Source organism: Acanthochromis polyacanthus, chromosome 21, assembly GCF_021347895.1.
Source record: "Acanthochromis polyacanthus isolate Apoly-LR-REF ecotype Palm Island chromosome 21, KAUST_Apoly_ChrSc, whole genome shotgun sequence".
Taxonomy (NCBI): domain Eukaryota; kingdom Metazoa; phylum Chordata; class Actinopteri; family Pomacentridae; genus Acanthochromis; species Acanthochromis polyacanthus.
In genome coordinates, this window is record NC_067133.1 from 25,616,791 (window position 1) to 25,643,405 (window position 26,615).

General features: G+C 39.8%; 1 protein-coding gene and 1 long non-coding RNA gene across 3 annotated transcripts; one reads left to right on the plus strand and one right to left on the minus strand.

Moving 5' to 3' along the window:
* Positions 1 to 4,728: 4,728 nt before the first annotated feature.
* On the plus strand, positions 4,729 to 25,319 carry LOC110961475 (fas-binding factor 1 homolog). The gene is given in 32 exon segments (XM_051941070.1): positions 4,729 to 5,193; positions 5,353 to 5,383; positions 5,588 to 5,635; positions 5,741 to 5,786; positions 6,194 to 6,263; positions 6,344 to 6,394; positions 6,486 to 6,627; positions 6,755 to 6,835; positions 6,947 to 7,000; positions 7,397 to 7,534; positions 7,616 to 7,708; positions 7,711 to 7,741; positions 7,968 to 8,122; positions 8,205 to 8,298; positions 8,386 to 8,847; positions 8,940 to 9,005; positions 9,098 to 9,168; positions 9,944 to 9,993; positions 10,074 to 10,121; positions 10,218 to 10,301; positions 11,481 to 11,581; positions 11,772 to 11,978; positions 12,994 to 13,101; positions 20,388 to 20,527; positions 20,650 to 20,768; positions 21,741 to 21,863; positions 21,967 to 22,143; positions 23,244 to 23,420; positions 23,500 to 23,637; positions 23,709 to 23,808; positions 23,895 to 24,019; positions 25,151 to 25,319. Coding segments are annotated over 32 exon segments (3,417 nt in total). The 5' UTR covers positions 4,729 to 5,190; the 3' UTR covers positions 25,235 to 25,319.
* Positions 24,678 to 26,556, minus strand: LOC110961478 (uncharacterized). Of its 2 annotated transcripts, XR_007938670.1 has the most exons (5): positions 26,424 to 26,556; positions 26,018 to 26,078; positions 25,778 to 25,837; positions 25,595 to 25,657; positions 24,678 to 25,426 (listed from the first exon to the last, which is right to left on the minus strand). It is a non-coding gene; the product is annotated as an uncharacterized LOC110961478 (long non-coding RNA). The 2 variants fall into 2 exon arrangements; XR_002596377.2 differs by having other exon boundaries at positions 24,678 to 25,657; positions 26,424 to 26,554.
* Between the last annotated feature and the right edge of the window lie 59 nt (positions 26,557 to 26,615).

A 26,615-nucleotide genomic window follows, 5' to 3' on the forward strand; every position in this document is an offset into this window, starting at 1 on the left:
CAGGGATGTCATTAGAGGGTATATTTAGAAGCACCTCCATGATATCTAACAAAGACCCAACGCTTATCAGAGTAAGTCTGAGCACTATCAGAGTGAAACAGCACAATCCAGATATACACTAATTTGAGCTGATTGGAATATGTTAATGCTTAAACCCCATGCTGTGAGGCAGCCATAGGCCTGCTGCCGAACTTCTGCCATTTCTTAACTAAAAAGACATTCTAGAGGTTGATTCGTCTTGCTGTGCTAACGGCATGGTGGTGAGGTGGGTTGTTTTCAGAATAGCAACACACAGCATGCTCTGTTTACTTCCTAGTCCTGCCAGTGAGATCTAACCCCCCTGCTTGATCCTAGCTAATCCTCTGAGCTAATCTTCCCAATCATGAGTGAGAGCCAAAGCGGAAAGGCAGGAATAGTCAGATTGTTACACCACAAACTCTGCCTTTTACCATTCAAGCCTTTCAATGGGGGAAGAAGTATTCTGAACCGTCAGCAGTCCCAAGGCAGGAGATCCTTGGGGAGTTATAACCATGTGTACCACTATGATGGTCCTCACCACCATCGCACTCATCCTGCGACAGAGATTCTCCAACAAAATCAAACCGTGAGTACATGTCAGAAACCAATCTTTTGATTTTTAGCTCCGAAGAATAACAGTGATTTAGTCCTCTGTTGTTGCACTCTTACCTGGCTTTTGTCAATACTCCATTTTCAGAATTTGATTCAGACAACATGTGATAGAAAAAAATCAACTTCTTGAGCCTAGAGAGAAATGAAGTTATATACATACCAAGTTATGAGCACATACAGAAAAAAAATACATAAGTGTTTAATGTGTGGGAGAGAGTGTGAGAAAGAAGGAGAGACTTATCTGTACCATTGATTTGCAGTCACCCTTGTGATTATTTTGGGGTTTGCCTTGAGGAACAGTGTCTGGATTAAGTGGCTGGCTACATAACAGTGTATTCCAGCTTTTTTTTTTTACGGAGAGATGAATGGAGGCGAAAGCATCAGAGCTCTTCACTTCATGGCTATTAATTGACTAAGTGCAATCTTCTCAGCTGCCCCTGACCCTGTCTGGCCACTCACACAGCCATTGCAAACAATGCCACGTGGCTGCAGCACCACACAGCATCATAGCATCTTTCGTGACTTTTTGCACTCCTCTGTTTTTTGTTTCTAAGAGTCCTGTAACGTTAAATTTCTCCTTTGTGAGATTAATAAAGTCTATCTTATCTTATCTTATCTTATCTTATCTTATCTTATCTTATCTTATCTTATCTTATCTTATCTTCTACAATTAAGAGCTTCTAAACAGCAACAGTAGTTTGCATCTTCCATCCAACCTCATTCAAGAATGTGTAACGATCAGGGTAAAGCATTTAATGTTACGTTCTGATTACCGGTATGTTTTACAATCTGTCACCCTTCACAGTCAGAAAAATGATGTCGAAAAAGACGTGCCATATATGAAGAGCAACGGAGCAACAGACGGCCAAAAATGATGACGGTGATCATGACAGGGTGAGAAAACACTAATAGATCAATTCGATTAGTAGTGCTTTGACAAAGTTGGGTACTTGAAAAAGACAGATGAAAAAACAACTATGCGTCCCAAAATCATCACTCCCAATTTGTGGCATAGGCTTTCTGTTTTTAAAATACAGCTGACTTAACCTTAAACAAACCCATACAGACAAGTATGCAAAACACAAAATAAAACATCTATCCATGACAAGATAAAAAGATACCTACATGCCCAAACATATAGCGTCCCCAAACTTCACTTAATTGCTGGGAAGTCAGACTGACAACATGCACTAAAATCCTGAGGCAACTATTGCATGTTTCATCATAACAGTAGTGACATAAACAGCAGGAATATAGGGTTGTATTCATGTATTGATTGGCCAATATGACATCTTGCTGGATGATGTAGCAGCATGCAGCAAAAGTTGACAGACAATCCTGCACGATTTTGCCAGAGTGGCAACATTTATATGAATGAGAAAGGTGTATGTTTTAGCATATGGCCTCTGCAATATATTCTGATCTATTGCATAAAATCCTGCATATGCTGTGAGCACTGGGACTGGATCCAAATCGTGCAGAATCATCAAACATGGATGTCATTCCTAAGGATGCTGGGCTGATGGGAGATAACCCTGATGACATCATTGGGGTTATTATCTACAGATGCTACAAATCCCCTCAAAGACCACTGAAAATGCTAGTCTCCAGGATGAATTACTGTGAATCCAATCAGTCTATAAAATCAGAATTTTGTGATCTGAGTCATATGCCTTTAACAATGTATGTTTGGCATTTGTAGGGTATTTAGCAGTGAAAAAAAAGTCTACAAATAATCCAGAATAGCAGACAAGAAAGTAGCATATTATAAAATTAAATTGAATTTTGTTGTAAATTCAATATAAAATACTTAGAAGAGACTTAATGTCAATATACAAAACTGAGAACCAAATTTAGAGAGAGAGAGAGAGAGAGAGAGAGAGAGACGGGCTGACAGTGATGTTGAAGTTGGAAGTTGTGTTTGCGTGTGTGTGTGTGTGTGTGTGTGTGTGTGTGTGTGTGTGTGTGTGTGTGTGTGTGTGTGTGTGTGTGTGTGTGCGTGTGCGTGTGCGTGTGCGTGTGTTAGGGGGTTTACAGAAGGGGCTCCAGACAAGGGGAGAAAGTGGAGCAGTGGAGCATGTTACAGAAGCACAGATGCATGAAGAGCCGAGATGCCTGCCCCACATTTGGCTCTTAAGTACTCGCTGCTACACTGCTAATACTAAATGATTCAGAGGCAGAACAACAATCCATCATCTCTACAGAGGCTTATTATAAACACATCGCCTTCCTGTCGCTGCTTTGTTAAACGTATAGGATCTCAACAAAGTACATTACAACTGTGCTCGACCACAGTATGCTGGTTTTAGCCGGTCACAGGTCGTTTTGTGTGTAAAGTTTTATTTCATTTCATGTATGCAAGTGTATTCAGCTGAGTCATGGTGCATTGTTCTTTTATGAGATATAATTTCATTTTCCCACATCACTCATAATTTTGCATGATATTCTTGTACTTCTACTCCCTGTAGACATAAACTGTCCAATATTTTAAATCTAAAATGTTGTCTAAGGCAGCAAATCTTTGTGTCCTTTTTTTTGTTGTAGTGGCCTCTGATGTGAAGAATTATTTCCTGGGCAACTACAGGAGAGACTTCATATGTTGGTTTCCTCTCATTCGTCTCATCTGATTCTGATTTATCTGCACTTGACAGCTCACGCCAAGACTCCCACCACGAAAAAAAAAAGTGGGCTACAAAAACACTCAGGCCTGTTCTGATCATGGCTTCTTCCGCTGTGTCCAGCAGATGCTCTCATTACTGGGACAGGAAATCTCAGCTGAGTGAGTGCAGGGTAAATGTTAAAATGAAGCCTGTGATAAATGCTGAATGTACAACTTTCCCTACATTGTGACTTTGAGCTTAAAGTGACAAACATGTGCCTCCATATGGAAAAAAGCCACAAAAATCTCTGTGCTTCTCTGTTATTATTCTTTGACACTTTAAATAATTTTTGTTGAACATAGCTATTCATGAGGAGGGCTTCAGTTCCATGTATCTTAGCATCTCATAAGTGGCCTGATTTCTTCTGAAATAGTGGCTGGAGTCATGTATTGTACTACATATGGCATGTAGCGAAATCTTGTGAACCTTAAAGCTTTATGTTGATCTCACAGAGGAAGTCCAGTGGCTGAATAAAGCAATGAAAGACATTTGTGTGCTGTTGTGTGTATATGTCAGTGAAGTTTATCTCTTGTTAGAAAAACTGAGTTTAATTCTGTGGTGATATACTAACAAGATGAACTTTTTCAGATAAATGAAATAAGGGCTGTGACTCACCTTCTAACAGCATAAATAGAAGACTCCTTCAAAGTACGCTGATTGTATGGCATGCTTCACCAATCATTTCCAACCTGCCTGAACTAAGATAAGCACACTCTGGTAACTTTATCACAGGAAAGTTGCCAGGAATTATCACTGGAATGTATGTTAGTCCAACAAATCTTGGCTTTGCGTTGTTTAGACTGTCAAGATAACTTGAAATACGGTGCAAATTTATCCTAACTGGGAAAGAAAATACACCCCTCAAAGAACTCCCTACTGATCACCCAATTTAGCAAAGAGAAAAGTGTATTAGTGCGTGCACAGGGCGGAATTTTAAACACAGTTACAGAACTAATTTCCATTTTGACTTCAAGATAGGATGACATCAAAGGAAATTAAGTGACATTAACATTTACACTTACTCCTAACTTCTAAAAAAAAAAAAGCATGTTTTGTCACTATGGAGGAGAATGCAGTTATGGAAAAACGACATAAACCTACCTTTAAGCAATGTGCATACTTGAGGATGATGCCTGCTTATTATTGTGATGTTCAAAAATGCAACATCAGGGACAGGGCTCACTGACTTAAACATAATCTACAGGACCTAAATAATTCAGCAAATCAGTTTTATATTAACTCATTTGCTTTGACTAGTTTTCTGAACTCTGATGCCACCTGGTGGTAAAGAAGCTAGGCCGCTTTCACACCGCAGACCTAAGAAAGGAGGTAAAAAATCTCAGGTTGCTTTCAAAACAACCAACTTCATCTTTAAACACAAATGAAATACCTTTCCTGAAACGCGCTTCCCTAAACGGCACGTTGTAACTACATTACCCAGAATGCACCTCGCACTGTAAACAGGAAATGTGTGCCTTGCCGGGTTGTGGTGCTGCTGCAGCCAAAAATCTACTTGATGTTTAGGTTTATCTTATGCTAACCATAAAGTTTGTGCTCGAAGACTAAGTTAGCTTAAGTGTGCTCTGTGGCTAACGTGAGTCCTTATATTAGTGTGCTCCGTTTAGTGGCTGTGTGATTGATTTTACCGTTAGTCAACTGTCCGGTTTTAAATTGCTGAACGCTAAAAACGAGTAGCTGCATAAAAACATGAAATGATAAAATTGTAAAACCATTTTCGTTAAATGTATAAGCTAAAATAATGTCGTGTCCCTAACATCAACACACATACTAAGTAGTGTTTAGCATAGCGGTTACCAATGGAGACAGGAGACGCCTAATCAGATTTAGCTGGTGTTAGCTAGCTAGCTTCAAGTTTTAACGCTACCAGAAGAAACTGATCATGGTGAGTTGAACTGCTGCCAGAGTCAACATTTTCAATTATTTATCAGTGGTAACACGATTCTTTAAAATGTTATTGCAGTTGGTTTGCTCTAAAGTGGAGTTACATTCAGCTAATTTACAGCGTTCCACTTGTAAAATAACTTTTCACCGATATTTACAGGCAGGCAAACCGAAGGCTAAAACCTCTAAAGGTAAGTTTCACCAGTGTTGTTTAAATGTTACACACCACACTTTCACAATCTGTATTATTATACCTCTGGAAGGATTCACTGAAATGTGCTTAGGAGACTTCACGAACGCTGCATATATTCATCAAAGCAAAGCAGTCTGAACTGTAAAAAGTTGTATTTAATTGAGTGTCGAGCTTATGTTAAGTGTATCCTTGTTTTCCTAAGGTTCATTCAAAGATGATGATTTGCTTGACAGCTTTTTTGATGATATAAGTAAGTAAGCAGCATTCTGTAGTTTTATTGACAGTCAGTGTTAGCAGTATGACACTGTGAAAGTGTACCATCTTATATTTATTTTTTTCACTATTTGCTCACCAGAAGAGTCAACAAGGGGGAAAGCAAGTCGTGGAGGACCACTGCATCGGTGCGTTAGAAGAATTCAAGAGTTACTATATACCAGGATGGACAGTTAGTTTAAATATTATAAAAACTGCATTATGACCAAGTTCAGTATCCAAATTGCAAGACCTGCAATGTTTTGATGAAGGTGAAACATGTCACAACATACCATTATATGTGAAGCGTTGTGGTGCTGCAAAGATGCTCTGGACTACAAAGCTTATACTCTTGACACATGTTTTGTTTTTGTTTTTTTTAATAATATTTTTCGGTGGAAAATAAGATGAGAAAATTGAGATTCACACTTAAATTTTGACTCATATTGCAATTATAATATTTGCCAAAATATTTGCTATTTGATTTTTTTTGCGCACTAACAATCATACATTGTTACATCTCTTCTTTGTAAGTTACTTTTTTTTTCTTTTTCAGCACATATGCCAGTGATAATATTTTTAGTATGCTAGCAGAGGAGGTAAAGCAGGACGGTGTGGACTCTGAGGTATGTAGGAAAACATGTAGTGTCTTTTGTGTCAGCATTATCTTGTTGCGTCATTGTTATTATTTTCCTTTCTGTTCAAGGACTCCGACGTGTCAGCAGCTGATCCCAGTGTCATACTGAAGAACATGAAGGTGGGTCATTATCAAATGTGTAAAAGCAGAGACACAGTTCAGTTTTGGTTCACTGACAGCGCCTATTGTTTCACCCTCCATCCTTGTACAGGACATGGATGATATGGATGCCGACCTTTTCTCATCAAAGAAAAAGTCCCATTCACCTCCCGCACAAACAAAGCAGTCTGGTAATGAAGGGCCAAAGAAAGACTTGGCTGTGTTAGAAAGTAATGTGAAACCAGAGAGAGCAGGTAATTCACTGCACAGTGTTCCTGCATAAATTATTTTCTCATTATTACCTTCACATCTTCATTAGCTTTGAAGTTCATGTTAATAGCAGCAATCACAGAAGCCTTTGTCTGCCTCTACTTCACTCAGATGAACCCACCAGAGGAGGGAAGAAGCCAAACTCTGCACCTTCATCCACGACCCGTAACTACAAGAAGTTCACCTTCTCTGGTGAGTCCTTGTTGCATTCACTTCTGAGCTTTGTGTAACTTCACAGGAGAGCAAATGTGCTGTTGGCTGATAGTTTTGCTTTGTTTTTCTGCACCTGCTGCTTTAACTCAGACAGTGGTGATGGTGGTGATGATGAAGGTGTTGGTCAGACACCTTACACTAAAGGTACATTTGTAAAGATATGTCTTTGGCCTTGTCCTAGTAGCTGAATGATATTAGTGGGTGTCTGTAGGTAGTTTGAATAGAAGAGGTACACTATAAAAAGTGGAAACTCCCCCTAAATGTGCATATCTAGAAGTGTATTTGCTGAAATAGCTACAGATATCAGCAACTCAATGCCACAACCCCCAATAAATCTTGTTGTTGTTTTGAATGTTTTTTTTCTGCTCTTGTTCAATACAACACAAAATCATCAAAAATCAGTATATAAATATATCTGCACAAATGCATGTATATCTTCTAAGTACCCACATCTGTCTATTTGACGTGACTTTCTAGAATTCACTGCTTTACATTTTGGTGTTAATGTAAAAAGAGTAAAGAATCTCCTCCCTTCTGCAGATCTGGATGACCCTCTGTCTGACCCACTCGATGACTTGCTTCCAGATGAAACAAAGCCTGAATCTAAATCCAGCCAAGCCAAACCTGACAAATCTGTGCCATCTCCTTCAGCATCTCCCATCGTAAAGAAGGAAACAAGTAAGTCTTTCTGAGAGTTTTAATTTTTCTTTTATACAAGTAATCATCTAACACTTTGTGTGATTGTTCTTTGTTCATCAGATAAGGCAGCAAAGAAGGGTGAGATCACATTAGATGATGAGGATGACTTCATCGATGCACTCGGGGTTGATAGTGATAAAAGCAATCCCAAGAAAAAGAGTCTTCGCTTTGGTCTACCAAGGAAAGGTAATGGCCCCGTTTTCACTTTTTCTGTCTCACTCTTATTGTTGTCCTTATTTATAGTGCTCAAATGATGAATAATTACCGTGTTAGTGCTTTGGGATGCAGCTAAAAACAAAAACTAACCTTGATAATGTTTTACAAGCTAACATCAGCTTCAGCGTCCTGCTGCTGCAGTGATGGTTAACTGTCTTTAAATCCTATCATTATCTCACATCTCTGTTTGTCTCAGGAGTGAAGCCCCTCAGAGAAGCGCCCCTCGTACTAGAATCACTGAAATTCTAGAAAGTTTGACCTCACCACAGCTGCTGGAGCAGCCACCCACGGGTGAGAGGAAGGACCAGCTGCAGTCTCAAGAGAAGCAGCAACAGGAGAAGACTGCAAAAGGTAATACAGCAGCATGGTTTACTGCTTAGCATAGTTGTGAAGAAGTACCTTTTTGGTGATTAAATAGGTTTTCATGTATCAGAGCCACTTATAGAAGATGACCTGACATTCGGGGCCTATCAGCCAACTGTAGGATCCACTCCTGAAGGGCGTCACTCACGCAGACAGTCTGTCAGGTGTGTCCAGGCTTCATGTGTTACTTTTTGGCTGCCATTTCCAACCACACAAAACAAACTTTTGTCACTTTTCCTTCTTATGATCAGATTTTCTACGGAGGATGTCAGCGCATCTACCCCAGAAAAGAAACCGAAACCCACCACACCAACCTCCATTCGACACCGCAACTCAGCCGACTGGCTCGGTCTCAAGCCTAACGAGGAACCAAACTACCTAGAAGATGGTCCCAAAGAGACCAAGATTGCAGCAGAGTCTCCAAAAGCCTCCTCTTCTCCTGTGTTGGAGAGAAAGTCATCTTTGACTGGTAGTCAGACCACATTTGCTGCAAAAATGTCGGGAAATGCCCCAGTCCCAACTGATAGTATCTCCAAACACGCTAAGTCAGAATTTTCCAAAAGCCAGAGGAAAGAAGATGAAGAGGATGACTGGTTAGCTGGTGCACTCAGTAGAAAGAAGGCTTTTTCATCTTCCAATGCAGGGACAACAACTTTAAAGCAGGAAGACTCCTTAGACCTGAAAGAAAAAGTGGATCTAGAGTCAAATGTTAGGTACTGTGCTCAACAACACAACAACAGAGGCGATATGTTGACAGAGGACATGTTTTTCTTCGTAATGAAACATAACCTGATCTTCTTTGCAGTCATCAAGTCACAACACAAACTCCCAGAGGCAAAGAAGATAATGTTTCATCTGTCAAGGAAACTAGGTAAGATGTTTGTTGCATGAATCCTTTAAATCCATCAAAGTGCAAAATTTTACGATTGTTTTCTTTCCTTTTTTTTTTTTCGTTTTGTGCAGTAGCACCTTTTTCGGACAGCTCAGCCCTACTGCTCATTCCATCCCTGTCAGAGAGGAGAGGCAAAAGCAAGGTATCTGATGCCATTCCAATAAAAATGTGACTTTAAATTAAAAAACAAACAAACATATTCTTCAAATCCATATCCCTTCCTGTCGACACTTTACATTTACAGTAGAAGCTTTCTACACTTTTGAAAATTGTTCCCATAAGATCAGCTATAGGTTCATAATAATACACAGGCCACATGCTTATAAGACCCACATCTAATGCCTGATCTTTTATCACACCATGCTGAAAATCTCAGCAAGTCATGAACTCATATTCTGCTCAATCATGTCCTCCTCTTGTAGAAACCATTCTCACTTGCCCCTCAGTTCCACTTCAGTCTCCTTCTGCACTCAACAAGTCCAAACCTACCACCCAGCATCACCTCCCCTCCACTTTAAGATCATCCCCACCAAGCCCTCTCCATTCTAAAGCAGACGCTGGACAAACTCTTAGTCCGTCTCATTCCTCAGATACTCAACTTACTGATCCCTTGACAGTCCCTGCAGCTAGCATTAGCCACCCCCAGCTCCACTCCCAGCCCCACCACTTTCCGTCCAGTAAGGGATCCAGGGTGCAAAGGGAGCCCAGACAGGTTTCAGATGAAACCCTGCAGCAGCCGCCCTTACCCAGCCCCTTGACGTCTATGCTACCCGGCACAGTGTGGTGTAGGTAATCGAGGGGTGGCGTCGAAGCTGAGTAACACTTTTAGGCACAATTGGAAATAGTCTCCAGTGCTGTAATATACAATGTGAGCACCTCAGCATGGTGATTAATCACATTTGTTTTCTCACCCGTAGTTCCACAACCAAACCAAATGCAGAATACATCAGCTGCGGTCCAACAACAGGTACAGTTACCTTTCTGCACAACAAATATTATAATTATTAGAGATATTATGGCTTTTAGAATTCCTTTTTTTCTGAACAGCCAGCATTTTCAGCAGACAGTTTGCAGCAACTGCTACTACAACAACAGGTAATGAGCAATGTACTCTCCTCTACCTACAGATTGACAAATTCATCACTTGGTTTGTTCCTCATTCAGCTATTCTTTTTTTGTGAGATGATGCAGACTCAGCTGCTGGGTCTGGGGGGTTTGCAGAAAACTGGAGATTATCAAATGTTGCAGGCTCGCATCATCCAGTTGGAAGGACAGGTATGTGCTGATGCTGGTGGTAAGGGGATAAAAACTGTTAGTGTATTATACACCGATCAGCCACAACATTATGACCACTGACAGGTGAAGAGAATAACATCGATTATCTTGTTTTAATGCAATGTTCTGCTGTGAAACCTTGAGTCCTGACATTCATGGGGACGTTTGACATGTACCACTCACCTAAACATTGCAGCTCAAGCAACCCCCCATGGCAACAGCAGTCTTTGACGCCAGTTGCCACCCTCAGCAGGACAATGCACCCCAAGACACTGCAAAAATTGCTCAGGAGTGGCCCAGGGAACACAACAGAGCTCAAGTGTTCACCCAGGTTCCACACTCCCCAGATCCAAGTTCCCCTGAGCATCTGTAGGATTTGCCAGGATAAGCCTGATCTAGGTAGGTTCCACCCATAGACTGTATATATAGTGGACGTAGCATCTGGCTCCAGAATTGAAGCCAACCCGGAAGTGTCAAAAACTTGCAATATCCCGCCGTCCGCTAGGGCTGGCTCCAAAAAGCTTTTTCTCCATAGACCCCAATTAATTTTTGGAAAAAATAAAATTTGATAGACTGATTTTCTACAGCTCAGGATTTTTTTTCCCGTTAGTTTTCATGGTCAAAATGAGAGATCAGGTGGCCGATCTTAAAATAAATCAATACTGAATTTTAAATAAATCGTTAAAGTTGGCGGAGCCAGGGGGCGTGGCTATACTTGATGGACAGCAACAAAAGCGTCTGCGGTAAAATGTGGGCGGGATAAGAGAGTCCTCAGCCAATCCTGCCCCTAGTTGCTCTCCGGTCCAGCCTGTTTGATGACGCTTTTTACGTCACTGGCTCCAAAAAATCTAAAACGGCGACCAGGAAGTAGCAAAATCCGGGCTTCATTTTCTCGGCGTTGAAACCAACGGGTGACGTCACGGTAAGTTTACGCCTGGTTCCACCCTGCAATCCACAGGACCCACAGAATTCACTGCCGCCATTTCAGTGCTACAGGACATCCCCAGAGGTCCTGTGTCCATGCCCTACTGGGTCAGAGGAGCTTCAGCAGCATAAAGGGCACCAACACAACATTTAAACAGGTGGTCATGATGTTATGCCTGATTGGTGTATGTGTAAGGAGGGAATAACAGCTCCATTTACTTGTTGTGCTTAAATCGTGCATGTGTTATCATCCAGGTGAAGACACTGCAGCTGGAGCGAGACCAGAGCCAAATGATGTTGGAGAATTTTCAGCAGCGGCATAAACAGGATATGGAACTCGTTGAGAATACGCACAAGTAGTTTAATCATCGACCACACACATTCACCCTGTTTATTTTACCACACACAAACACATACACACATGTATGTACTGCAGATTTTCAAGCACCTGCGTACATGTTTATATTATGAGGTACACAATCCTCTGTAGCTCTTTGTGTTTCTGTACCCTTGACACATACTGGAAGTCTTCTTGTGTGTTCCCAGGACTCGTGTGAAGCTGCTCGAAGATTCAGCAGCCCAGAGGGAGGCACGAGCGCAGCACGAGTGTGAAGATCTAATGGAACGCCTGACCACAGTAACACGATCGGCTGAGCAGGAGCGCTCGGAGCTGCAGGCTCAGTACCAGAGAAAACTGGCCCAAGCCCAACAGGACAGAGACCGCGAGGTGGAGAGACTCAGAGATCTGCAGAGGTAAACCTGGAAAAACCTTCAGAATAGCAGCAATAGCAAATTCTTTCTTATGGGATTTGTTCTCAGTTACCAACACATCTACTGACTGAATGTTGTCATACATACAAACGAGAATAAACTGACTGAAACAAATAATCTTTCCACAGACCCCATGAGACACAACAGCATAGCAGTTAATAAAGCATGACTGCTTTATCGAAATTAACAAAAAGTACTTAAACATGTTTGGACCAAACTGATCAGTCAGCCTAATCTTTATATTATGCAGTTCAGTGGTTCAGAACATTAAGGACAGAATTCAAGAGGTAGTTTTGTTGTGGTGTATGAATAATCTAAAGCCCAGGCAACCCTTCAATCTGGAAAAGAGGGTGATGTCAAATAGAGCTGCAACTAACAATTACTTTCTCAATTAACTGATATGTTGGGGTGCTCGGATAGCTCAACTGGTTGAGTGGGTGACCCATGAACAGGGGCTATAGTCCCCTACATAGTGGCCTGGGTTTAATTCCAGCTCTTTGCCCTTTGCTGCGCCTCTTCCGCCCATTCTTCTCCCTACTTTCTTGTCTGCCTCTCTGCTACCCTGTCTCTTAAAGCCAACAAAAGGCCAAAAATAATAACTTAAAAAATGTATTGATATGCTGTTTGTTCTATAAAATGTCAGAAAATAGTGAAAATGACATCCTTAAATTTCTCATTTTAGCCACAACCAGGAGATATTCAATTTACGGTTATAAAGAAGTAAAGAAACCAAAAAAATCTTCAATTTATGAAGCTGAAATTGAAGAATCTGATTTTTTTTATAATTATTCAAACCAGTTAACTGATTATTAAAAGAACCGATGAAAAAAGGTAATAGTTGATAACTGATTTTTATGTTCAAAAGACCTGATCTGGGTTCTACTCAAGTTATCCAGATAACTAAATATAACAGCTAAGTCCCAAATTTTTCGTATTTTAAAGACAAATAAATGACTTTAAGTTTTGTTTGTCACATTTGTCAAACTTTGCTACAAAGAAAATCTATCTTAGAGATGAAGAAAGACCATGAGGATCAGGTCCACAGACTGAAGAGGCTAAAGGACGAAGAGATTGACGCCGTCACAAGTGCAACATCTCAGACCAGGTAAGGTCCTTTTTCGTAGTAGTAGTTTATTCAGTCATAACAACACCCCAAATATTATACACGGTATTGACATTCCTCACAAGATCACAAAATCAAGAATCATGTGTTGAATAATGACTGAAAAGGCATAGGCAGAAGCAGAATGCTTATGAAAGCCTATCCTATATTATCAACTTTTTAGGCTACCAACGTCCAGAAAAACAAAGAAACAACAACAGATAATTAATTGCACCTATAGGCTTCAAAGATAGGTTTACAAATCATTATCTTAAAAAAAAAAAAAAAAAGAATGAACAACAGATGATTAATCACACTTATAAGCTTCAAAAATAGCTTTACAAATCATTTTCTTAAAAACCAAAAAAGAATGACATGTTTTTAAATTAATGTTGGCATCATTCCAGAATTTAATTCCAATAATGGAGACACATCTTTTCATACCTTTTTTAGCTTTTTGTACAGTAAATTTACAAACACCTCTAAGATTATACGGACTCTCCTGAATTGAAAAGAACCTCTGTATTGGGTCAGGGAGCATTTTTAATTTTGCTCTGAACATAATTTGCATTATTTTATAATAAAACAAATCATGAAATTTCATAACATAAGAATTTAGAAAAAGTGGTTCCGTGTGGGCAGAATAATCAGCCTTATTAATAATACGTATTGCTCGTTTTTGCAGTTTTATTATTGAATTTATCGTGGTTTTAAAGGTAGATCCCCACAATTCCACACAATAAGATATATAGGGAACAATCAATGAGTAATAAATCAAATGCAAGGCCTTGGAATTCAATACATTTTTGGATTTATACAGGATTGCAAGTGATTTTGAAATTTTCCCTTTAATGTATTCAACGTGTTGCTTCCATGTTAGCTTTTGATCAATGACAACCCCAAGGAATTTAGTCTCAGAAACTCTTTCAATGTCAACATTACAAAATTTCAATTTACATTACAATCGCTTTCATTTAGATTCCCAAAAACCATGAATTTTGTTTTCTTAATGTTTATAGATAATTTATTGACATCAAACCAAGTCTTGAGATTTTCCAGCTCCATTTCTACACAACACAAAAGTTCCTCTAAATTCTTACCAGAGCAAAACAAATTGGTATCATCTGCAAATATTACATATCTAAAAAAATCTGTTACATTGCAGATGTTGTTGATATAAAGAATGAACAGTAATGGACCAATCACTGATCCTTGTGGTACACCACGTAATCTTTCTAAGTGCTGACACAGTATCATTAATTTGTACACACTGGTGTCTATTACCTAAATAACTTTCCAGCCAAGAATGAACAACCCCTCGCATTCCATACATCTCTAATTTTTTCAATAACTGTCTGTGATCTGACCTGTCCTGGGTGTCCCCTGCCTTCGCCCGAGTCAGCTGGGATAGGCTCCAGCACCCCCCGCGACCCTAATGAGGATAATGCGGTGTATAGAGGATGGATGGATGGATGTCTGTGATCTATGGTGTCAAAAGCCTTCTGCAGGTCAATATACAGACCAATAGAACACTCACCATTTTCATTTGCAGTTGATATTTCTTCTACCATTTGCATTACTGCAAAAGCAGTAGTTCTACATTCTCTAAATCCGTATTGATTTTCACTTAATAATTTATTTTTATGAATGAACAAATTGTTTCACAAACAATTTCTCTAAAATTTTAGAAAATTGTGGCAAAAGTGATATTGGTCTGTAATTTTCCATACAGTGTTTATCTCCATTTTTATGAATTGGGATCACAATTGCTAACTTCATGTTGTTAGGAAAAATTCCTTTTTGAAAAGACAGATTACAAACATAAGTCAAGGGTCTGACAATATAATCAATAACATCTTTAATAGTTACTGTATCGATGGAATGTATGTCAAGTGATCTCTTATTTTTTAATTTTCTTACAATTTCAATAATATCAGTTTCATGTACTCCACTTAGGAACATAGAACTAACATTAGTGTTGATCAAACTTTTAAACATGTATTTATTGTCATCGGATACAGTAATCTGTTTTGCCAAAGAAGCTCCAATATCTACAAAGTAGTCATTGAAGTCCTCAACAATATTTTTTAAATCATCCACTTTATTATGAACTTTATTTATAAAAAAATCTGGAAGTTCTGAATTATTACTTCTATTCTGAATAATATAATTGATTACCTTCTGGGTTTTTGTATGTTGTTTTTACTGTCCTCCAACATTTTACTATAGTATTCCTTTTTTGAATCCTAATAATAGTAATTAGTTTGTTCTTATAGTGCTTATATTTTTCCTCACTATCACTAGTTCTCTGCTGTAAGAAGTTTTTGTACAGTTGATTTTTCTTATTACATGCCTTTTGCAGACCTCTTGTAATTCATGGTTTGCCTTCATATTGATCTTTCACCCTACACATTTTATAGGACAATGCTTATTATACAATTTTAAAAAAGCAGACAAAAATGCATTATATGCTAGATCTGGATCATCAACATAAACCTCGTTCCAGTTATAATTCCTAAGATCCATCTTTAAGGCTTCAATTCTTTCTGGTGTTTTCAATCTCCTTAATTTGCAGGGACGTTTATTTTTATCAACTGAACATTTAGTAATTAAATTATGCACAACTACAAAAACAAGAAGGTGATCACTGACATCACTTATAAGTAAACCACTTGTTACTTGTTGATTTGTATTCGTAAAAATATTGTCGATAAGTGTCTTTGGTTATTCGACTCGGTTTGTCAATTAGGGGCCAGATACCTAAACTGAACATTGTGTTACAAAATTCTGTTGTCATTTTATGTTCATTCCATTTCATTAAATCAATATTAAAATCACCACAAACAAAAACTTGTTTCTTATCACATACCTTACCTAAAATGTCAACCATGAAATTAATTAATAAAGGAATCAATACAAGAGCCAGGTGTCCTATATATGCAACTCACAATAATACACACGTGGACAAAATTGTTGGTACCCCTCAGTTAAAGAAGGAAAAACCCACAATTCTCACTGAAATCACTTGAAACTCACAAAAGTAACAATAAATAAAAATTTATTGAAAATTAAATAATCAAAAACAGCCATCACTTTTGAATTGTTGATTAACATAATTATTTAAAAAAACAAACTAATGAAACAGGCCTGGACAAAAATGATGGTACCTCTATAAAAGATTGAAAACTATTTGACCAGAGTGACATGATTAACTCAGGTGTGTCATTTAATTGACATCACAGGTGTTTCCAAACTCATAATCAGTCAGTCTGCCTATTTAAAGGGAGACAAGTAGTCACCCTGCTGTTTGGTGAAAAGGTGTGTACCACACTGAACATGGACAACAGAAAGTGAAGGAGAGAATTGTCCCAGGACATCCGAAAAAAAATTATAGACAAACATCTTAAAGGTAAAGGCTATAAGACCATCTCTAAACAGCTTGAAGTTCCTGTGACAACAGTGGCTCATATTATTCAGAAGTTCAAGACCCACGGGACAGTAGCCAACCTCCCTGGACGTGGCCGCAAGAGGAAAATTGATGACAAATTGAAGAGACGGATCGTTGGAATTGTATCCAAAGAGCCCAGAGCAACCTCCAAAGAAATTAAAGGTGAACTCCAAGGCCAAGGTACATCAGTGTCAGATCGCACCATTCGTCGTTGTTTGAGCCAAAGTGGACTTCATGGGAGACGACCAAGGAGGACACCACTGCTGAAAAAAACTCATAAAAAAGCCAGACTGGAATTTGCAAAAATGCATGTTGACAAGCCACAAAGCTTCTGGGAGAATGTCCTTTGGACAGATGAGACCAAACTGGAGCTTTTTGGTAAGGCACATCAACTCTATGTTCATAGACTCAAAAACCAAGCATACAAAGAAAAGAACACTGTCCCTACGGTGAAACATGGAGGAGGCTCAGTAATGTTTTGGGGCTGCTTTGCTGCATCTGGCACAGGGTGTCTTGAAAGTGTGCAAGGTACGATGAAATCTGAAGACTATCAAGGCATTCTGGAGAGAAATGTGCTGCCTAGTGTCAGAAAGCTTGGTCTCAGTCGCAGGTCATGGGTCTTCCAACAGGACAACGATCCAAAACACACAGCCAAAAACACCCAAGAATGGCTGAGAGAAAAGCGTTGGACTATTCTAAAGTGGCCTTCTATGAGCCCAGATCTGAATCCCATTGAACATATGTGGAAGGAGCTGAAACATGCCATTTGGAGAAGACACCCATCAAACCTGAGACAACTGGAGCTGTTTGCTCATGAGGAGTGAGCCAAAATACCTGTTGACAGCTGGAGAACGCTCATTGACAAATACAGAAATCGTTTAATTGCAGTGATTGCCTCAAAAGGTTGTGCAACAAAATATTAAGTTATGGGTACCATCATTTTTGTCCAGCCCTATTTCATTAGTTTGTTTTTATAAATAATTATGTTCATCAACAATTCAAACGTGATGGCTGATTTTGATTATTGAATTTTCAATAATTTTTTATTTATTGTTACTTTTGTGAGTTTCAAGTGATTTCAGTGAGAATTGTGGGTTTTTCCTTCTTTAACTGAGGGGTACCAACAATTTTGTCCACGTGTGTACTTTTCAGATTAGTGGAATGAATTTCAATTGTCAAACTCTCCATAATATCATCCACAACTGTACTGTCAACCACTCTACACTGAAAATCTTTCTGTACAAAAAAAAAACACTCCACCACCCCTTTTATTTTTGTGGTTTACAGTAAAATGATTATATCCCTCTAGTATGAAATTGGAGCCCTTTTCATTTGTCAGCCAGGTTTCACTGATGGCAATGACTTGAAAACTATGTTTTAATGATTGCACATTTTCTTTGATTTGATCAAAATTTGCATAAAGGCTTCAACTATTAAAGTGTATAATTGAAAATCCATTCAGACTGAGTTCATTAAACTGATTTTCCATGTAATATTTGGACCCGAAGTTCCAATCTTTATAAAAATTTGCATCTGGATCAATATCATTTTCAAAGCTAAGTCATTTATATTCAGCTGACTGCAAAAAACTGTGTGACTCTTCATATATTCTATTGAAGCAGGGCTCAGCTAAAAAATTCTCATACTTCTGTTCTAAAGGAATAGATATATTTTTGTCTGTCATATCCATAACTAAAAAAAAAATAAATATCAACAAAACAGCAAAACAATGTCACAAGATTATACAATGAGCTTGTATAATACAATTGTTCTCTTACCATCATAGAGCACAGGATATAACTCAAAAATAAAAAAGCAGCAAATTCTATTTTCATACTGCAAACTTGGCGCTAACTCTTTATCTTCATTCCAATAAACCAAACAAACATTTCCAATCCTCATTGAGTGTGCCATTTGCTAACCAAGCTGCATACATTATCACTTGTATTGTTCAAGTACTCTCAAATTCCTCACTGCAATCACCTTTGCCTGCTCTGGTGGTCCATTTAACTTGATAAATGTTTTCCCATTCCGTATCCATGTTGCTTGAATTTTATTTTGTTTTCTAAGCATACGGCTATGTCTAGCTATTTCAGCATTTTTCTTTATCAAATGTTCATTTATGTACACCCCTGTGCCCTTTAATTTTTTTGCCTGTCGTAGTAAATTAAACTTATACTTTCTGTTGGTAAGCTGAACAACAACGGTTGGTTTGGCATTTTTATCCTTACGTGGAAGGCTGTGGCAGGCTGAAATGTGTCCAGATCAATGTTCTTGCTGCTCAAAAAATTAACAACTTGTGTCTCTCATGTGAGCAGTTCTTCAGGTGGTGCATCCTCACCTTGCTGGTCACTGGCTGTAGCCCTGGCATAGCTGCGATGCCTGGTATCCAGCCCAGTGATGATCAGGTCATTTCCCCTGGAGTACTGTTCCAAGTCATCAATCCTTTGTTCAAGCAGTTGGATCTTCTGGTCTTTAAGTTTGATTGTGGCCTTCAGCTCACGGACTTCTTCCACTAGGCCCATCAGACTGGCTTGCTGCTTAACCACTTTGCAGATCTCCTCAGACATGAAATTGAGTGTTTTTTTAATCTCTTCCAGCTCTTCTGCCAGCTTTTTAATTGTTGTCGCCATGTTTTCAACTTTTTTTTTACAAAAAGATATGCTCTAGAAAGCTTGAAGCTCTGTTGCTGATCACCATATGCTCTCAGGCCCCTTTCAAAATCCACGGTCAAAAACACCAAACTAATCAAATATCCTCAAAAAATGAACCAAAAAAACACTTTACCACCAACAATGCTTTCATAGCACATGGATGGCACCAGTATTTTGGTGATTTTAAACGGATTTACAAGGAGACTCTACTACAGGAAGATTAGTGGCAGCCATCTTGATTCTCTTTTACAATTATGCATTTAATTTTCTGTGTCTCCTCTTTTGAGATTTTTGTGTGGTGTCAGTTTTGGTTCTATTTCTTTGCTGTCCTGTATGTAGCAAGAGCAAACGACTACATATACAAGCACTTTTTAAGGATTGACTGACTAATCCTGGTCAGGATTTCAGGGATTTTTATGTTTACTTGTACTTCCTCCGTCTTTGTCCAGGTCTCTGGCAGGAGTAATCGAGCAGATGGAGCAGTTCTCCTCTCGGCTTGGAGAGCTTTCTTCTCGGGTGGAGAGTACACATGATCTTCTGGTCTTTAAGTTTGATTGTGGCCTTCAGCTCACGGACTTCTTCCACTAGGCCCATCAGACTGGCTTGCTGCTTAACCACTTTGCAGATCTCCTCAGACATGAAATTGAGTGTTTTTTTTAATCTCTTCCAGCTCTTCTGCCAGCTTTTTAATTGTTGTAGCCATGTTTTCAACTTTTTTTTTTTTTTTTTTTTTACAAAAAGATATGCTCCAGAAAGCTTGAAGCTCTGTTGCTGATCACCATATGCTCTCAGTCCCCTTTCAAAATCCACGGTCAAAAACACCAAACTAATCAAATATCCTCAAAAAATGAACCAAAAAAACACTTTACCACCAACAATGCTTTCATAGCACATGGATGGCACCAGTATTTTGGTGATTTTAAACGGATTTACAAGGAGACTCTACTACAGGAAGATTAGTGGCAGCCATCTTGATTGTCTTTTACAATTATGCATTTAATTTTCTGTGTGTCTCCTCTTTTGAGATTTTTGTGTGGTGTCAGTTTTGGTTCTATTTCTTTGCTGTCCTGTATGTAGCAAGAGCAAACGACTACATATACAAGCACTTTTTAAGGATTGACTGACTAATCCTGGTCAGGATTTCAGGGATTTTTATGTTTACTTGTACTTCCTCCGTCTTTGTCCAGGTCTCTGGCAGGAGTAATCGAGCAGATGGAGCAGTTCTCCTCTCGGCTTGGAGAGCTTTCTTCTCGGGTGGAGAGCACACATGAACACACTGCTCACGGCTTAGAGCAAGGGGCACGGCACAGAGACGAGCAGCTTCGAAGTAACTCACACAGACGTGCATGCACACGCTTTGTACAAATGAGTGGAGACACAAGTTGTCCAAGAGCATAGTTACCTCACAGTGCAAGTGGGTTAAGGTCATTCTGTACATGTGCATTTCAGCAATGCAGGACCGTCTGATGCAACAGCAGAAATCCATGGCAGAAGAGAGAACGTATCTCAAGGAAATTATTGCCAGGATGGACACTCAACTCAATGAGCAGCAGAGACAGCTTGAGAAGGTGGGGAAGTAAAAACATGTTTACCAAAAACTTACACTGTTTATGTTGGGAAATTACATTTTTCCGCAAGTGCGTACAGTGCTGTCCAAAAGTTTTAGGCTCCTACAAAATTAGAAAAATGTGGAATTTGTGCTTTTTTATATTTCCTCTTGTAAATAAAGAAACATTGCATAGTTAGATACCAAACACCTAGGTTTATTAAAAAGGTAAGTTGGCTGAAGCAGTCACAGTACAGTGACAAGACATCCTGGTGTCAGAAAAGTGTTTCACAGGTGGACATTTCACATCACATGGGTCATTTTTAGATTTGCTGTCCAATCACTTCTGCAGAAGCACAAAGAAATGTGCAAGGTCCAGAAACTCTGTAATTGGCCTGGGACACTGACTTCTTTGTGAAATGGGAATATGTCCAGCAGTGCAATCATCCCAGAACTGGCAGAAGCCAGCAGGAGCCTGGTGCACTTATCTACACTGCACAATAGTCTGCTTCAGAGTGGTCTTTATGGAATACTTGCAGCCAAAAGGTTGTGCCTTGTGACATAGAAACACCTATGCATGAAAACACAAGAAAATGAGTAAAGAAAAACGGCAGCAGTTGCTTTGGACTGACAGTTTGTTGTTGAGGTTTTGAGTTGCATTTCTGAGTCGAGGATTTTGCCAGAATTAGCTGTCCTCTTAGAGAAGTACAAACAAATTCTTCTCTGAGAAGAACAAGAAGTCCTGCAGCAGATGGTATTGACCCCACAGAGCCCTGATCTCTAATATTACACTATAAGACAGAAGCAACTGAAGTAATGTAAATCTTAAGAACTGTTGCAAGTTCTCTGTCATGCTTTGAACAGCCTACTTATATATTTTTTGTAAGCACTCACTTTCCAACTGCCAAAAACGTCCATCAAGAACCCCTAATACTTAAACCAAGACTATTCCCCTCAAAGACTTCAAATGCCAGGTTTGTTTTGTATTCTTCAGGAGCGCTGGAAGATGACAGCAGAGCAGGCCAAAGCAGAGTCTACCCTCAAAAGCCTGGAGGAAGAGCGCCGTGTCCTCAGCATGCAGCTCAGCATCGAGAGAGAGGAGCTGGACAGAGCCAAGGTGAGGCTGTCACCTATCCACATCAGTGCAGAGCTTTCCACTGATATCATGTGCCATTGCGCCTCCACGTTGTCTCTAATCTCCCTGTCATTCTGTCCATCAGAGTGCACTGCTAGAGGAGCAGAAAACCGTAATGCAGCACTGTGCAGATGAGCGGAGGAAGCTGGCAGCCGAGTGGGCCCACTTCCACGCCCAGGAGAAGCAGAGGCATGAGAGGGCTGAACGGGAGGTCAGCAGTCTCATAGAGAAGAGAGAAGGGTCCATCATTAGTCTGGCACAGGTGAGCTTCACTGTGGGGATAAGAGACGGCATGTTCCAGTCAACTTTAGCACACTTTTGTAATTGAAAAACATCCATCCTCCATACACAGCTTTGTCCTCATTCGCGTCGCGGGGGCTGGAGGCTATCCCAGCTCACTTAGGACAAAGGCAAGGGACACCTGGACAAGTTGCCAGTCTATCACAGGCCTACACAGAGAGACAAACAAGCACATTCACTCCTACAGACAATTTAGAATTACCAGTTAACGTCAGCAGTTTTCGGACTGTGGGAGGAAGCTGAAAGAACCTGCAGAACAGCCATATATACACAAGGAGAACATGCAAACTCCATGCAGAAAGATCCCAGGCCAGGATGCGAACCAGGGACCTTCTAGCTGTGAGGTGACAATGCTAATCACCAAGACACTGTGCAGCCCCAACTGAAAAACATCCATCCATCGTCTATACACCTCTTAATCCTTATTAGAGTCACAGGGGGCTGGAGTCTATCCCAGCTGACTCGGGCGAAAGCAGGGGACACCCTGACCAGGTCGCCAGTCGGTCACAGGGCTACATATACAATCACACTCACATTCACACCTACGGACAGTTTCAATCAATTAAGTACCATGCCATTCAACATTGGCGATCATTTCTCTCCATTTAATCTGATCTTTTGCTTTATGAATTGTGACTGTTGCCCAGTCCATGTGTAGCCATAGTGTCAGTCCGTCTGTCATTTTCATTCTGTCTGCCTCATCCTCTGCTTCTATTAATTCTGGACAATTTAATCTGAGAAAGTTTTTGGACTGTGGGAGGACGCTGGAGAACCCGGTGAAAACCGATGCATGCACAGGGAGAACATGCAAACTCCATGCAGAAAGATCACAGGCCCAGGCCAAGACACGAACCAGGGATCTTTGAAATGCAAGGCGACAGTGCTACCCACCAATCCACTGTGCAACCCTAACTGAAAACCAGATTTAAAAAAAACAACTTAAACGTCACTGCACAAGTTGACATAAAGCTAAGCTATATAGCTGGGCATATTTCTCGAGTGAATTTAGTTCATCTCTAGTCTCAAAGTACACGAAAATGTAATATCTGTTTCTTTTTGTAGGAGCAAGCTGACCTGAAGCTTCGTACAGCGGAGCTAAAACAGAAGGAGATGACTGTTGCACAGGAGCGAGAGACTCTGGAGAGGCTAAGAGAAGAGCTGGACAGAGAGAAAGAGAGAATAAGTCGCACAGCTCTGAGGTTCGAAACAAAATCCCAGGAGGTCGAGGCCTTCAGCAAGGTAATTTCACACTACAATGATCCCTACATGTAGTGTAATGTCTAATATCTGACTTCTGACTAAGCCATGTTCTCCGCAGCTCGCCGCAGATAAATATGAAGAGGGAGAACGAGCGCTGCAGGAGGCAAAACGCGTTGAGGCTGAGCATGAGGCCCGACTCAGAAGTATTCATTCCCAAACAGAGCAACTGAGGCAGCAGCAGCAACGAATCCTAAAGGTATGCTTCCCAGTTAGCTCGCTATACAATACAATCTAGTACAAAGCACACAAATGACTGTGTTGTTACAGGAACAAATGAAGTTAAGTCACCTGCAGAAGGACACAGAAAGGCTGAGACAAACCCCTTCCATTATACCTTTGCCACAAATTATTCCACCAACCTTTCCAGGTGAGGTTGAAAATGTATCATTTAGAATTACAGCTTTGCCATATGTACTTTACTTGATCTGCAACTGAGCTGTGTTTACTGTTTAGATCCAGTGTTGGCTGATTCTGAGCTGACAGCAGCCCTGAATGTTCCTCCTCCTACTTCATTTGCCAACACTCAGTCCATGGCACTTCAGGCCAGTCTGGCCCTGTGGAAGTATACTGCAGAAAAGGTAAGCCTTACGGCACACTTTTAGCTGAGGATATGTTCAATTATTAACTGGAATTATAATTACTGACAACACGTGAGAGCAATTAGTTTTAAAATGTTTTGACACTGGTTTCCTTACCTGTTCTTAACACTGGCTTAATGGTTTTTTACTGAAGATGAGAAACCTTCGAAGAAGCTGCTAATTTTCCAGTATTACAAGATTTTTATGCAATTATAATCACATTGTACAATTAAGCTGTCCTACATATACCAGTTATTTGGATCAATACAGATGTCAACAGGGCAAAATCAGTTCAAGAACTTTTATAATAGCTGCATCTTGTAGCCTGCATACTCACGTCCTAGTTTTTCCAAGTCTAAATGCTTTAACTGTTATGTTGGTAATCAGTTACAAGACAGGTGTCAGTACGATGATTACATGCAAGTCAAATTATATAAAATTCATTGATAATGCAAATACACTGTACAGCTGCAGATTGTCTTCACCTCATTACACCCATGAATGCAACTCATCTGCCACCAGGACAAAATGCACAAGTTAACGACCATTTTTTTCTAAAGATATCCCAATGTTGTGAATTATTTAGGCCACACAAAATGTGAACTCATGACAACCCTTTTAAGCGGAAACTTCAGAGACGACTGCTTAGACGACAAGGTTTTCTTGTACAGGCTTTTATTGAACACGTGAAATTGAAACTGGTTACAGCCCAGTTACACAACCTTTCAATACATTCACAGTTGAAGAAATTTACCCAAAGTCCTCATGCGAAGTTTGCCGTTGTGGGGGTGTTTATTACTGTTCTGTTATATAGTGGGCTTAACACAGAGCAAGAGTCTGGAAGTAAGCCGACTCAGACCATTTAAGAGTAAAACATTTTGTACAGTTGGGAGGGGACAATATGTACATACAGAAAAGAGTGGCAAGTTTGCATATGGTTGCCAATTAATGACAAATGGGAAGCGAGTTATCTATGACAAAGGAAATGGAATAAACAGTGACATTAGGGGTCGGGGGCTAGCAAAAGGATGTGCCATTTTCTTCAACACCACACTTGCAGCTACAGTAACTGCAAACACTTGATGTATTTTTTGACTAAATGATGTTAACTGGGTATTTTCCTGCCTACAGGACCGTGAATACCTCCAAGAGGAGCAGATTTTCCTCGATAATCTGAAGAAGAAATCATACAGGTCACCGTTCAACACAGACTGAGCCCTCCCAGCAGGACTCGTGTTACCCCTCATGTAAATGGTTGAATTTTATACATGCAGTTTTAATAAACATGTTTCTGATCAAATGTGACTCAATTTTCATACTAAAATCCTGCATTTAATATTATCCTCTGGCATTAGACTTATGGATTAATCCTGAGCCGGTGTTGCTTTTGCTTTCCACTGGCGCCATCTGTTAAGCATTAAATAAAAAAAATAAAAAAAAGGGGAGGGGGGGAAGGCGAGATTACGACTACTGCAGTTGGCCAAAGCTAAATTGTTTATACAGCTCTAGTCAAGCTTTAAGTTTCCAGGACTCTACATTTTAGAGCAGAGAAGCGTAACTTTAGCGTGCATTTACCCGTTTCTGTCATCTTCGGGGGCCTGTGCGTCTTCGTACAGTCTTACTTTAGCACTGCTTAATCTGTAAAAAGACAATACACCATGTTCAGGTCATACAAGTCAATTTTGCAGAACAACCTCCTATCTAGCTGACTTAATCAGTAACTAATGGGAACCTTCATCACAAGTAATCAGTACAAACCTTTTCATTGTGCTTCCTCCTTGTGGCCATCTCCCTCAAGTGGCACGACAGTCCACAATTCTGAAAAAAAAACATACCTCATTAGTGATAATTAATCAGCAGCATAAGGTTTTGCACAGCAATCTGCAGCAGGTCAGATACCATTGGTTTCCACACGTTTTATTTCAGACAGGGATAACAAAATCATCATTTGCACTGCCAGGAGTCAAAACTAATGCCATCACAGATAAACAGTTTTACCTTTCAAAACTTCTGTGATTTGTGAGAAAGGTGAGAGTCATTTCACATCTTCCAAAGCTGCCTGCAAAGTTAAAAATACATTTATTAGAACTATATTTAAACGCAGCAGAACATTATCTGGTGACTAGAGGCCACGTTGTTGTTCGTTAAGCTTGAAAGTTTAAAAAAAAAAAAAACAGCATTTCAGATTTACAATCCTGCTCCTCTACATATCAGTGAGTTTAACGCGTGTTCTGACTTCATTAAAATATGCCCTTAATAACCAGTTTCTGCCACACGTGGCCTTTCAGCACGTGTTTCCCGGCTAAAGGGGAGCTAACAGCTAATATGCAAGCAAACTTAATAAACAAAAGGCCTCCAGACGTCCACAAACTGACACCTTAATTACTGTTCATTAAATACTTACCTTTTCAAGGCGGTTTAGTTACAGCTGAATTCATATTCGCATATAAATGCAGCCGAACAGCTTCAAGCATCATGAGCTGGCAGCTACTTCCCTCTGTCTCCGAGAATAGAAGAAGACCGGAACTCTCGCGTGGAAGCGTTTTATATGTTGAAAACGTCACAGGTCACGTGATTTGAAACTAGGTGTGGCTAA